General features: G+C 39.6%; 1 protein-coding gene across 6 annotated transcripts in view; it reads left to right on the top strand.

The window, feature by feature from the left end:
• The window catches only part of FTO (FTO alpha-ketoglutarate dependent dioxygenase), a 380905-nt gene that overhangs the window by 94066 nt on the left and 272087 nt on the right, over positions 1 to 14752 (top strand). For all 6 annotated transcript variants that reach the window (XM_087420248.1, XM_087420251.1, XM_004431603.3 and 3 more), the window contains exon 2: positions 2067 to 2144. In XM_087420248.1, the coding sequence (XP_087276374.1) occupies positions 2067 to 2144 (78 nt within the window). The remainder of the gene's footprint in view (positions 1 to 2066; positions 2145 to 14752) is intronic.

The following is a 14752-nucleotide window of genomic DNA, read 5'->3' as shown; positions in this document are numbered from 1 at the left end:
GTCAGTTGTCCTCCATCCGTGTTGTACTGTTTTGCACTCCTGAGTGTGAGAGGGCTTTTTTCTCCATACTCATGCCCAGAGTGACTTTGCCTTTTTTAAAGCAATCTTAATTTTGAAGAATGTGTGATGTTCATGAACTACCAATTTAATGTAATATTGGTTCCTGATTGATTTCACCAAGGCAAAAGGGACCAAAAGTTTTTTTAAAGTTACAAGCTTCTTATGCATGAAGTAGCCTTATGGACTCTCCTGAAGAGGTCTTAAGGTGGTATTTCTAAGGTGGAGCCATTTCAAGGTTGGAGATATCAGGTGCATTTGAATTATTCAAGGCTTTTGAAAATGGGTTAATTTTTTTGGCATTTAAATATTCTGTCTATAAAAAGGACTGGTAAAAGATTCATAGGAAAATGCAGGCTTTCCTGAGCTTGAAGTGAAAATTGAGGTATAGATTTTAATTAAATTCATGATGGAGTGCATAAATGTGCAAGTATGTGCATGGAAATATCATTAGTTCTTTCCATGTCCCAAATAATGGCTAATGTTGAAAACAGATAAACCACTTAACCAATGATTTATCTAAACGAGTGGTTTGTATTGGTATTATAGGTCCTGTGTAAAGGAAAACTGTTTATAGTTTAACTGGTAAGCCAGTCTTATCATTATAGATGACAAAATACCTACAGTCAAAGCAGAAAACTTTACAGATTACAATTTTGCAGAAGAGTAAAGTTTACTTTTTTTTCTCTAGTGGCTAAACTAGTGGCTAAATTTCTATTCCCTTTTTTTCTTTATTCACTTTGGATAATTATACAAAAGATCCAGAAATAATTTGAGTTCTGCTCAAAAGGGTGTTTGCTCTGAACTACTCTGTGATGGGTTTGTGAGAGAAGGCTGCTTTCCTGGGGTGGGGAAGGATGATACTCAGGGCCACCATGTCTGGTTGAGCAGGTTGTTCACTGCATAAAAACAGTGCCTATTGGACCAGGTGGGGGCTAAAATCCAGTTTATGGTCAGCAAGCCATGCCCTATGGAGTAGGGCTACATCGACCCAGAGCAAGGCGCACTATTTTCTAATTCTTATAAAGGTGCTTGGTGGCTGACAACAGCCTGATGATGCATTTTATTGCATTTTTATTTGAAAATCAGCTGTTTCTGCGTTTTCTAATTTTTTTATTTCAGAAAATTTCTATAGTATATAGATAAGTTGTATGTGCACGCACATATATGCCATTTATATGCCACATACACACACACACACACCCAATATATGCTTGAATATAAGGTCAGATATTCTTTGAAAAAAATCCCTCAGAAGGAGGGCATTACCTTATATGTATTTGATTCCTTGTGAAGTACTTTATAATATGGGGTCCTCTTTGTTTGAACAGCAAAGTACTATCTTGGAAGACTAGTATCCTGAAATGGCCTCAGACAGTGCTAGCTGTGGATGCTTAAAAAAATTTCTTCTTAAAATTGGAAAAGAAGCAAAGATGCTTAACACAGATTTAGTAATTATTCTAGAGATGAAAGATCGCTTTTAAAAAGTAATGTGTAAGTGGATGTGATCTTAAATAAATGTTTACAGAATGAATAAATATTCCAAATATCCTGATGTTATGCAAATGGATGCTTTGGCTTGGTTTGCTCTTTCCAGTGATAGTATCATAGGAGGAGTCAAAAACTGCTGTGTCTCAAGCAGGTTATACAGATAGGAAGATTTGCTCTGGAAAACTGTATTGGATCACTCAAACGGTGACTCTAGTGATGAGAAAGACCCTGATGTTAAAGACACATGTCAAGAGTGAATCAGATTGTTTCATGAAATGTGCAAGTGAATAATATCATTATTTCTAAATTAATGCTTTATACAATGTGTAATTTAAATGTGTGTAATTAAATTAATATGTCTTATAATTGGCATTTGACTAGTTTCTATCTCTAAAAGTTTATACTTTTAAATTGGCTAAATTTGTTTTGGTAGTCTCTTCTTGGAAAAATAAGGGATTGTCTTATATTTTGGGTCACCTTATATTCAGTCACCTATAATCATTATTATTTTTAAACAGAAACTGAGGCTCCTTGAAGAGCTTGAAGACACTTGGCTTCCCTATCTGACCCCCAAAGATGATGAATTCTATCAGCAGGTAAGATCTTTTAATATTTTTATCCATTTGTAGTGATTTGTTCTGATCTGCCTGATTTTACCTGTGGAGCCACTGTGGCCTAGAGAAGTTAAACAGGAGATGAAATGGTCTGATGTGGCCATCCAGTGACTCCTCATCACCCACAGAACAGATAAAGTCCTCGCAATCTGCTTTCTGCTGTGAACTTAGTGCGTTAGCATAGTGGACTGATTTTTCTTCCCCACACATTCCATGCTCTTTCCTTCTTCCTTGCCTCTGCTCATTCTGTTTCTCCTGCACAGAATATCCTTTGCCCCTTATCCTGTTGCCAGACGGCTAATTCCTCAAGACTTCACTTAAACATTGCCTCCTTTGTGAGAGTTTCCTCAGCTTACCTACCAGTAGAGTTGACTGCACTCTGCTCTGTGCTACTTGTTCCTTATAAATCCCGCTATTGTACCTATCACGTTGTATTTTACTTATGGGATTCTGTGTCTTTCTGCCTGAATTAGTCAGTGCTCTTTCAATTACAAGTGACAAAAACCCCAACAAACACATTGTGGCAAAAAAGGGAATATATTAACTTACTTAGCTTAGATGTCTAGGAGTACATGGCTGAATCCAGCTTCTCAAAGATGTCATTTGATCACAGCTTTTCTCTGTTTCTTGCCTTGGCTTTCCTCTGTGTGACTTCGTGCTGGATAGGCTCCCTCCCACCTGATAGCACAGGAGGACTCTGACAGCCCAAGAAGTATGTGGTCTTACGCACATGGGATCTTAGAGGAAGGTAGTGTTTTTTCCTGGTTCTCCCTGATTCCTCCATGAGCGATTTTGTTGGCCTGGTTAGAGTCATGTGCCCGTCCCTGAACCAGTCATTGTGTTCAGGGGTGTAAGATGCTCCTGTGTGCCTGGCCTAGTTCATGAACCCGCTCTTGGAGTAGAGTTGGGGTGTGACCACTCCCACTCAGACTGCATGGACTGTGAGTCAGAGATAGATGGTTTTCCCAAAGGAAAATTAGATCCTGTTCCCAAAGAAAGAGAGGAAGGCACGCGGGGTAAGCAAAAATAGTACATTTTCACCTATTCTTTCCCACTAGAAATAAGCCCTTGGGGTATGAGAACTGGACCACCTCACCTTTGTTTCTCCAGTGCCTAGCATGTGCTTGTATGTAGCTGATTCTCGGTAATCATGGAAGGAAGAGAGGAAAGAAGGAGTTTACCTGTCTAGAATCCAGGTCTCTGACTTCCAGTTCACTGTCAGTTCCCTTCTCATTAGATCTTTACTATCTTTCACCTGATCAGTCCTTTTATAGGTTGCTCTAGTTTTCCTCTTTGCGCCTCATTCTTAATCCATAAAGCTGCAGTGTGTTTTCTAACCAAGACGTAAATCTGAGCCTGTCACCCCCTGCTTCAGATCTTACATGGCTCTTCATTGCCTGGCTCCTGCACTTCCAGCCTCATCTCCCCCACTCTTTCGCCTTGTTACGCACAGTGGATTTTTGCGGTACCTCAGACTAGTTTCAGATTTGGGCCCTTCTTGCTGCACCCTCTGCTGGCGTGCCTCCTTCTCCCTTCCTTGGCGAACGTCTCTGTTACCCGTTAGTCACAGCTCACGTGTCGTCGGCTGTAGGACGCTTCCCTGACACCCCTTCAGCCCGGAGAGTTGTCTCTGTTCCCCCTTGTCTGCACCTGTAGTACTTGATTATCTTTATGTGTATTCTGTGTCCCTTTATTATCTCAGTTTATTGTAGTGATTTTTTTATACGCTCGTCTCCCTCATCCTCTGTACTTTGTACAGTGCCTGGCACCTCGTAGGTGTTGAAGTAGCTTCCTTGATTGGATGAGTAAGCTAACACATGCATTAGGTTATTTAAAAAAGCAAATTATATAATATTGTTTAGTATGGTTAGAATTTTGTTTTTACATACGTATGCTCCTCCCCAGGGAGGTGGCATCTGGAAAGATTTGCAGGATGCATACAGAAACGTTATATCCCAGAGTTGGTAGGGTTTTCTCCTTTGAGCTTTTCTAGTTTTCCAAATTATCTTGCATGAACATGTATTCTTTTGTAATCAGAAAAAAAATAATTTTAAAAAGTACCCTTAAAACAGGTAAACCCACAAAATGCAATCAGTTCTTAAATCCTTACTAATATTGTCGTAGATATAAGCCTTCTGGTACATGATTACACACATTGTATAAAGCAACTGCTGAGCCATTTCAGCTTTTGTGTGGTGAGAGTAGTACATGAAGAATTAAACACAAAGGTTATCAGCCCACTGCGCTCCCAGCCAGCCGTACACTGGGGGATGAAAGGAAACTCAAGGGCAAACAGAACAACTATCAAACCTTTTCTTTTATCTTCCAAGACCCACAACAAACCTGATACCAGTATCTAATCACTTTAAGTGCACCTTAATAATAAGTCTGAGTGCTTCAACAAAACCTTAGTAAAGTCAGTCTGTTCTCTTCAAAGATGAAGTGAAAATGCTTTTTAATGACATGAATAAATAGAAAGTTCAGATCTGACATTGAGTCCCTTAGACAGGCCCTAGCCTCAGGAACGCCAGTCCAGCTGCCAGTCATAAAAACAAGACTTTCTGCAGCTTCCATATTGGGTCTGTTCATTGATGTTGTGTCAGGGACTTGCCGTGTGCCGGGGCCTGTGCGCCATGTTTTATGAATGCTTTCACATTTAATCCTCACAGCAGCCTCATTCGTTCATTCCGCAAATATATATTCAGCAACTACTCTTCTTCAGCCTGGAGGTGGACATTATCATTCCTGCTTTAGCAGTCGGGAGAGACTAGGTTAGGTACGTTTCTGAGTGGTGGAGCTGGAGTTCAGGCCCATATTTATCTGACTGAAGGCCATGCTCTTTCTCTTGTACTGTATGCCTGCCAGTGTGCCAGGCTCAAATTCAAAACACCTTCAGGGACGTTTTTTGGTTTCTTCTGATAAGACCGTAGAGAACACAAATAGAAGGAAACAACAACAACAAACTCAAAGCAGAAAAGCCAAGAGAACCTCTCTTGGTTCACCACTGAGCACAAGGAAATGAGGAATTACATAGAAAACAAACTCTGGCTTCCAGATACATGAATGCCACCCCTCTTACCCAGAGAAATTGCCACTCTCCTCGGTGTTCCCCCCTGCTTTCAGTTATTCTGCGCTTTCCATGTGCCAGGTTGTTCTGGCACGTTCTCAGTGCTTTACATGTATTACCTCAATTAAATCTTACACAACTCTGTGGGGCATGTTTTTTTAAAACCCCATTTTAGAGATGAGGAAACTGTGGCACAGAGAGGTTTAAAACTTTGTTCAAGATTTATAGCAAGACCAGGATTTGAGCCAAGGCTGTCTGGCTCCTGGGTCTGACCTTTAAGTGCCATCCTACTGTATCTCTTGGTGCTTCTGGCATTGCTGTACTTTTATCCCAGTGACCCCAGACCTCTGTCTCCATCCCTGCTCTGCCTTGTGACCTCCAGTGCTCCAATTCCAACTGCCTACTGGGTGGTTCTGCCTGGGTGGGCTCTACCTGTACCTAGTCTTGCAGGTACATCCAACTCAACATGATCCATATGAATTCATTACTTAATTAAATGTATTTAGCTCACCCACTCTGTGTCAGGTAATGTTTTTGGCATTAGAAATGAAGTTGTAAAAACTAACAACAGATTCCTGCCTTCTTTGAGCTTATTTCTTATGGGGTGGGGTGGAGGGAAAAGGAGTAGAAATTAAAACAAAAAAACCACACAATAAACTTCAGAAGGGAAAACTGGTATGGAGATAAATAAAGCAAATAAGGGGGATAGGGAATACCACTCTTAAGTGGCGGATTGCAAACGGTGATTACAGAAGCCCTTCTTAGGGTGACGTTTGAACAAAGACCTTATGGATGTGTAGGAGCAAGCCATGTAGATACTCGTGGGAAGAATGTTCTGGATGTAGGGCACAGCAAAGCCTCTAAGATATGTTTGAGGAAAAGCACTTGAGCCTAACATATCTGGAGTGATGTGGGAGAGTTGGGGAGAGCAGAAGGAGATGAGATGAGAGAGCAATAACCCGATCATACAGGCACTTGCCGTCTGTGAGAACGTTCACTGTGACTCTGGGTGAGAGAAGACGACGTGAGAGGGTTTGGAGCACGGGTCTCACAGTTTACAACTTACATTTTGGTGAGGATCCATTTTGCAAGGATCCTGCTGTTCATCCTTCCATGCTTTTGTGCCTGTTTTTCCCTGGGTCTGGAGTATCTTCATCCCCTTTTCTGTCTGGCGAGCATCTACTCACCCTTAAAGACGTTGCTAAAATACTACCTCTTCTGTGAAGATACCAGGAAATCTCATTTGTTTTACTTTCAGAATGTGTTAAAAATCTGACCACTTCTCCCTACCTCTGCCACGTACACTGTGCCCGAAGCTGCCCTCATCTCTTTCTCAAGTGGTTGTAATAGCCTCCTAACTTCTCTTGCCCCCACCTCCAGGCTGTTTTCACACAGCATCTGTTGTAGTGCTCTTTGTAAAACATGAATCAGCTCGTACACCTTCTTGCTCAGGGCGCTTTGATAGCTTCCCATCTTGTTCAGGTAAAAGCCTAGGCCCTTACGTTCACCTACGAAGCACGAAGCACGACAAGATGTGGTTCCTGACTGCTTCTCTCACCTCATTTCCTGCTTTTCCCCGCCACCTCCTCTTCCCACGCCGGCCTTCTTGCTCTTCCTAGAATAAACCGAGCACATTCCTCCCCCAGGGCCTTTGCACTCAGTGTTCCCTCAGCCTGGAACTCTCTTTCCCTCCAGGTATCTGCAGGGCTGGTGTCCTGGTTTCTTGCATTCCTCTGCTCAGATGGCAGCTTATCAGAGAGGCCTTCTCTGACCATCCTGGGTAAAGAGCAGCGTTCACCACTCCTATCCTGCTTACTTGGATTGATTTTTCTCCATAGCACTTAGCACAATCTAAAATACTATATATTTTACTAAATAAGTAAACAATAAACAAGTAAAATACTGTATATATTATGCGCTATATATACACTATATATTATATACTATATATAAAAATATGAGCTCCCAGAGAGCATATAAAGTTTTGCTCTCTCTGTGTTCCCAGCACCTAGTGCTTTGCAAATAGTATGTGCTGGATAAATATGTATTCAATAAATGAGAATTTTCCAGATTGCCTTCCTGATTATTTATTCCCTGCTCCTATAGTAGTATATTCATACTTTTATTATGATAAATCGTTCTCTATTGTTTTATATTTCTGTCTATACTGTTAAACTATGAGATGCTATAAAACGGGACCTAGCTTGTTTTTATCATTGTATTTATGGCACTTTATACAGTGTATGGTGTGGATATTCAATAAATTTTAAATGAAAAAACCTGAACTTTGAATGAATGAGTGAACAGACATCTTTGGGTCACTTTGTAGCAAACCACATGTTATCACAAGACTGCTGTGATAGCTGTAGCAAGGTCTAGGCAGTGATTTAGAAGAGCGCCTGCTTTGGGAGACAGCTCAGCATCATGCAGCTGGAAGCTGGGCCAAATAAGTGTCCAGCCCTTTGGTCTTGGGACATAAGCATTTTACAATGAAAATTATATAGAAAATATTATGACTGATATAGTGCAAATTTCTATAGAGTGCAAAATATAAAATGTTACCAGCAAAATCTATTAACAGCCAGATGAGAAATATACTCCCACTAATCAGAGTATCCTAACACTGTTAAATGAAGGGCATTTCCCAAGTCACCTGAAGATTTTAGATTTTATTTCCCTCTACCAAAGGTTGAGTTCCGTTGGGCTTCGTTGAGGTGAAGCTTCTGTAAACTGCTCTTATTCATTTAACACCGTGTCTGACTTCTCTGTATGAGGAAATTCTTTCAGAAGCATCCCTAGATATGAGAAGAAGAGGCAGAATGTTTATACAATGGTTTAAAATAGGTAGAAAATAAAGCCTATTCTCCAGAGAACCTAGTATTCCACATCTTTCAGCCATTGATAAGGGCCTGGCATGTTGGCAGTTTATATCTAAAATACCTTTCCAAATGCTTCTTAAACTATATAATCGGCATTTATGTCATAGAATCTCTTGTAGATCTCAAGAAATATATTATGTGACCAGACAACTATTAATATAATTGCATGACTGTATACTCCCTGGAAAAACTTGAATGAGATTAAATGAAAAAAATTCTAACATAGTTGAAAATCTGCCAACAGCTGTTCCAAATTATTGTGTGATATCTGATGTTCTGCATGTACCTGTCCAAAATGGAAAGTGCACTTATTTGTTTGACAGGATGAATTAATATTAAATTATTTAATGTTCAGTTCTTTTCCAGAGTAGCTGCTTGTTCTCTTTAAAGAGAAATTCAACAACTACTACATGGCACTTTTGTGTGTCAGGCACTAATCTAATTTATAAATAATAAGAGAGGGCATGTAGGTTTGGGGACTTTCTCTCTTGCATTTTTTTGAGATAGTGACAAAACTAGCCAATTATTATTATTTGTGTTCATTTGTGTATTCATTTGTTTTCATTCAACAACAGTCCAAGTCAAATTTAAATAGTATCAGAAGTTATAATGAAAATTGTTGAAAATTCCGGGTCATCAAAAAGAATCTCCTGGCAAATATAAAAAATGTCATGAAATAAATTTGAATTCAACATCATTTCTTTGAATTTTCTGATTTAAAAGTATTTTACATTTATTTTGGAAAATTTGAAAAATATGCAGATGTCTAAAGAAGAAAATTAAAATTACACTCAAGTTCACTACCCAGAGATAACCACCATGAACTTTTGGCCATATTTTTCTCTAAATCTTTTTTTCTGTAAGTATTTACATATATACTTTTTTTTTTCTTTTTATAAAACTCGGATCCTCTTGTCTAAATATCTTGTTACTAATTTCTTGTATAACAGTAGTTTGTTACTTATGTTTTTTCATAAAACAGTATAAAAATTCTTCTAAAATGTGTTACCTTAGGATTCCATCACATGAATATACCATTTTCCTCTCTAATCCACCATTGGGTATTTTGGTGGTTTTCAGTTTTCTATTATTATAAATAATGATATAATGACTATCCTTATAATCTTGGTATATTTCTCTAATTATTTCCCTATGATAAATTCTTAGAAGTAGACTAACTAGCTGAAAAGATATGAACATGTTTAAATTCGGATAGATTTTGTCCAATTGGCCTTAAGTAAGGTTGTAATAATTTGCATTCCTAATTGCAGGCCATCAGAATACTTGATTTTGCCCTCACCAAAATGTATATTACTATGATAAAATTTTATTTTTTGCAAATTTGATAGGGAAAACTAAATTAAATATAATTTAATACCACTTGCGTTAATTTGTATTTTTCTGACTTTGGTGCAGTTATATTTTTTTCTATATTTAAGAGCCTTCGCTATTAATTTATGTGTCAATTTTTCTATTTATGTATATGTATAGTTTTGTATGTATGTATACATATATTTAAATTTGGAAAGATTCTTTATTAAGAATATTAAGCTCATTTCTGCCATATAGATTGCAAATTTTTTTTGCCTTTTCATCTTATAATTCTTTTTATGCAAAAGTTAAAAATTTTATATATTCAGATGTATCAATCTTCATTTTTGTGTGTGTGTGTGTGAGGAAGATTGGCCCTGATCCAGCATCTGTGCCCATCTTCCTCTATTTTGTACGTGGGATGCTGCCATAGCATGGCTTGATGAGCAGTGTGTAGATCAGCGCCCGGGATCCAAACCCGCAAACCCTTCTGAAGCGGAGTGCATGAACTTAACCACTATGCCACCAGGCTAGCCCCTCAATCTTCCTTTTTAGAACACTTTATTGATGAACCATGTGTATGTATAATTTACATACTATAAAATTCACCTTTTTAAATTGTGTAATTCAGTAATTTTTGGTAAATTTGCAGAGTTGTGCAACCATCCCCATAGTAGTCTTAGAACACTTCCAGGACCCCAAAAAGATGCCTCATGCCTCTTTACAGTCAGTCTTCTTTCCCACTCCCAGCCCAGACATTCACTAATCTGCTTTCTATCAGTCTTTAAGCCTTTATTCTTTTATTCTTATAAGAAGTCTTGAGCACTTATATTTGAGCCAAGTGCCAGAGATATAATGGAGAATAAAATCGCTACCATCTCCTTCTTCTAAGAGATTGCAGTCTTGTAGGAGAGATTATTAAACAAATAAAAGTTCAAATAAAAATATAGTTAGAGATTGATAAGTGCTATGAAAGATAAGTAACGTGTGTGACGAATAACAATGGAGGACACCTATTTGAGAGTGGAATTCAGGGTAAGTTTCTTTGAGAAAGTGACCTGGAGGAAGAGCAGGGCCTGCCAGGTAGAGGTTGGGGGAAAGAGCCTGCCTTGAAAGGGAAGTGCTGAGGTGCTGGGCCTGAGGCCTGTAGGAGAAAAGCAAATGTGGTCGGAGGGCAGCGGGACATGAGATAGCAGTGAAAAAAAGATTTTTTGAATACTTGCGCATGTCATTATTATTGTTTCATTTTTAGAATGCTGTTTTTAATGCCAGGGTGTTTACATGTGATACTCATATGGTTATGTGAATTTCCCAGGTCCTTAGAGTTCTGTTTTCCCTGTGTTAATATATCTTCTATAGTCTCCAGTCCCAGTATACGTGGGATAGTAGCAGCAAGAGTGGTATGTGTATGTATATGTGCGTGTGTGTTTTTTCCAGTCTTCTGCTAGTTACATGTGCTTCAAGTATACTGAGGCCTCAGGGACTCGCTCAGAGTAGTGATGACATTAGAGTTTGCTCACGGCTCCAGAACGCTCTGTCTCTTGCTCACTAGATTACATTGCTCTCTTCATGAGCTGTGTAAACAGAAAGTATGATATTTCTGTTTCTGTTTTCCAGTTGGGATAAATGAGGTATAGAAACTATAAATCCTAAATAGATCTTGACAGTCTCAATGACGGTCCATGTGTTGTGTCACATAACTCTGCTCTTTGTCACTTTAAATTTATGATCACACACCTCAGACAGGCGCTCTGAGAAGCAGGGCAAGCCTACTGTGCTTTCCCAGTAGAGTCATTTTCCCACGTTCAGACTTGACTAATTCATTTTCCTTCTGCATACTTCCTCAGACTTCCTGCATACCTTCTATTTCCTGCGTTCTAGATCAGCCAGCATAGGCTAGATAACGCTGTAGTAACAAACAACCCTCAAATCTCGGTAGCTTCACCCAACAATATTTCTTGTTCATTTTATGTATCATTTGTGGTTTGGCAGAGAGTCACTACCCATTAAAGTAGTAACTCAGGGATCTGAGAAGCCACCAGCTGGCTACTATGCCAGAGAGAAAAAGAGTGTTCTGGAAGGTCTGGCACTGGCATTGAAATGCTCCAGGCTGGAAGTGACAGCCATCATCTTTCTTTGGACAGAAATAGTCACCTGTTTTGTCCAACATGAGGGGGCCAGGAAGTGTAATTGTACAGTGGGCCCAAAAAGCTGGGTGATGGAGGAAGAATCCAGAACTATTTGGCAAACGGCCGTAATGACCACCACACATTCTTAGATAGTGATTCGTTTTACATTTTCACTGAGAAAAATTGGAGTGCTCCCCTTATCCTCCCGAATTTCCCCCTGTAACTTAGTCATCCGTCTATTATCAAATTTACAATCCTATCTGAATTTACATATTCTTTCTCCTTAGAGTTCTGTTTTCCCTGTGTTAATATATCTTCTATAGTCTCCAGTCCCAGCATATTCCAATATAGGAAGTATCTTTTCTCCTATCCTAATGTTTTTGATCTTATACTCCTGTCAGTAACAAATTTTGAGCGTATACAGTGGTGTCCTACTAAGTGTTTAACAATTGGCTCTCTGAGGAAAAAACTAGCCTTGATTTTTAGTGTTTCCTGATTGCTGTGGTGTAAATACTCCACCATGGCTAATTTTAAGCTACCAGTGTGGCATTACTGAATGTGCATTGGGAAGAGACGTACACAATAGGCTTTCTCGAGGTGATGCAAAGTGACTCTGACACATCACTGGTAGTTATAAAATAGACACAAGTACTACTTGTGTACTTGTGTGTACAAACTACTTGTGTACTTGTGTCTGTTTATAATAGTACTCATATTAAACGTATGTCCCCTCCCCCCGACCCCAACTCTAGTGGGTTGCCATAGAAATCCCATGGGGTGTCTATAGCTCACTTGCTCTAGACGCTCAAGGACTTGGCTCCTGTGGTTAATCACCCTCTCTTCTGCAACGTCGACCTCTTCCTCCTGTATCACTCCCATGAGAGACTGACAAACTCTAGTGTACTCTTCTATCTTCCATTATTAAGATTGGCCCTTGATCTAGCATTCCTCTTCATCAACAGCTCTGTTTTCTTATTCCTCTCATAGCAAAACCACTCAGACATTTATACATGCCACCCCCACTTCCTCCTCTTTCCTTCCATCATCAGCATCCTCTCATCTGACTCTCATCCCCACCACTTTGCTGAAATTCCTCTTGTCATTGTCATCGGTGATTTCCATGCTGCCAGATCTAGTGGATAATTTCTGTCCTCATCTCACTGGGTCTCTCAGGGGCAGCTGACATAGTTGACTGCTCCCTTCTTCTTGAAATAATCCTGTCTTTTGGCTTCTGTAGTAATACACTCTCCTGGTTTTCTACCTGGTCTCTTGTGCTGAGGCTTCCTCTGTGACTCGGGAAGTGGCTTTGGCTCTCTTCTGTATCTGTGCTGTTTCCCTAGGAGATCTCATTTCCAGCCCTTTAAAAATCAGCTGTGTGCTGACAACTCCCACCTTGATTTCCCCAGCCTCACTTTTTCCTCTGAGTTCCAGATGTGTATGTCCAGTTGCCCCCTGGCTATTTCTACCTGAAGATTTCATAGGTGTCTTAATGGCTACAGCTCCAAAATGGAGCACCTCATTCCTTCTTATTCTTCTACCTACCATTCCTGTTTTGTCCCAGTCTTTCTTATTCAAAAAAATTATAAATTGTTTATTCAGTTATTAAATCCAGAAATCTGGGAGTCATCCGTAGCTTCTTTCCTTGCTTCATCCCTCACATCTAATCCATAAGCATGTCCTTTGCCTATAAAATATGTATTTTATCTGTCCATTTATCTCTGTCTCTAATTCATACCATCATCACTTTTCTCCTGGGCGATTGTAAAAGCACATAATAGGATTGTCCACTTTCACATTTGCCTCTTTCCAATCCATGCCTGATATTTTAACTGAGTGATTTTTATAAAATGTAAATCAAATGACTCTTCTCCCCGTGAAGTCCTCCAGCGCACCTGGAGTCAAATCCAGTTTCCTTTCTTTGACCTCCTAGGCTCAGTGCAGTGCAACTCTGCCTTCCTCTTCCTCCTCATCGCATGTCACTCTGCCTTTGGCTCTTTTGCTCTAGTAAAACTGGCCTTCCTTTTGTCTCTAGAATAGTCTGGTCTCCATCCTCAGTGCCTTTGTATTTTTTTGGTCCCTCTTTCTGGGAAGTTCTTGCCCTAGCTCGTCACATGGCTGGCACCTTCTTCTCCTGAAGATCTCAGCTTAAATGCCAGCTCCTTAGAGTCTTTCCTTCTCTAATGGCAGATTTCCTACTGGTTTGTTTCTGTGTAGTACTTAACATAATTTGGGATTGCTTCTCCATATTTATTTACCTTATTTGGTAAATAGCTCTGTCAGGGCAGAAACCTTGTCTCCGTCTGCTATTCGGTAGGTGCTCTATAGACATATGTAGGATGAAAAAAAAATGTATAGAAGAATAAATGGTCTTGCCCTGTTTATCATATAAATGCTAATTATTGAATGAAGATATAGAAGGAATGTGTGTCAAAAATGGTGGGCAACACAATACTAAGAAGGAACCAATTAGCTTAAACTTTCTGGGGATAAATGTAAAATCCTGTGCTTTGGTTAAAAAAAAGTCAGTTTCGTTGTATAGAATCAGGGAACTCTGGCTTGACACAACTTCATGTGTCCAGCCCTAGGAGCCAGAAGTCGTGGCTGAAAAGATTATGCAGTCCTCAACTGCATCGATAAATCCATGTATTTCCGCATTAGAGGAGGGAATTATCTTACAGTACTCTCCTCCAGTGACGCCGGTAGAATTATTACAACTTTCTGAATTGCAGTGGAATACTCGTTCGTTCATTCCACGTTTACTGAGTACATTCTGGGCACTAGTATTATGGTTGTGAACAAAATGGTCACGGCTCTTGTGTTCATGGGACTTAGTGTCTAACTCCCAAAGAGAAGTGATTTCTCTTTCAGTGAAAGCGTTGAAGCAGAAACCAGATTGTCATTTCTCGAGAGGCAGTGCAGTCTCGTGGTTAAGTACGCATGCTCTGGAGCCAGGCTCTGGAGCCCAGTGGCTTCAAGTTCCAGCTCCAGTATTTATCAGCTACGTGGCTTTGGGCAAACTTTTAAAGTTCTCTATGCTTCAGTATTCTCATCTATAGACTAGACATCGTAATGGTACTACCACATAAAGTTGTGAGAAGTAAACGAGTTAATGTGTGTAAATCATTGAGAATAGTACACGGCACTTAGTAAGCACTTAATAGGTAGGCATTGAGCAGTTAATTAATAAAATTGTGTTTTCTGGAT

This window comes from Ceratotherium simum, chromosome 30, assembly GCF_057802395.1.
Source record: "Ceratotherium simum simum isolate JZ-2026a chromosome 30, ASM5780239v1, whole genome shotgun sequence".
In the NCBI taxonomy this organism is placed as follows: domain Eukaryota; kingdom Metazoa; phylum Chordata; class Mammalia; order Perissodactyla; family Rhinocerotidae; genus Ceratotherium; species Ceratotherium simum.
Note: the sequence above shows the minus strand (reverse complement) of the source record. Positions and strands in the feature narration are given on the sequence as shown.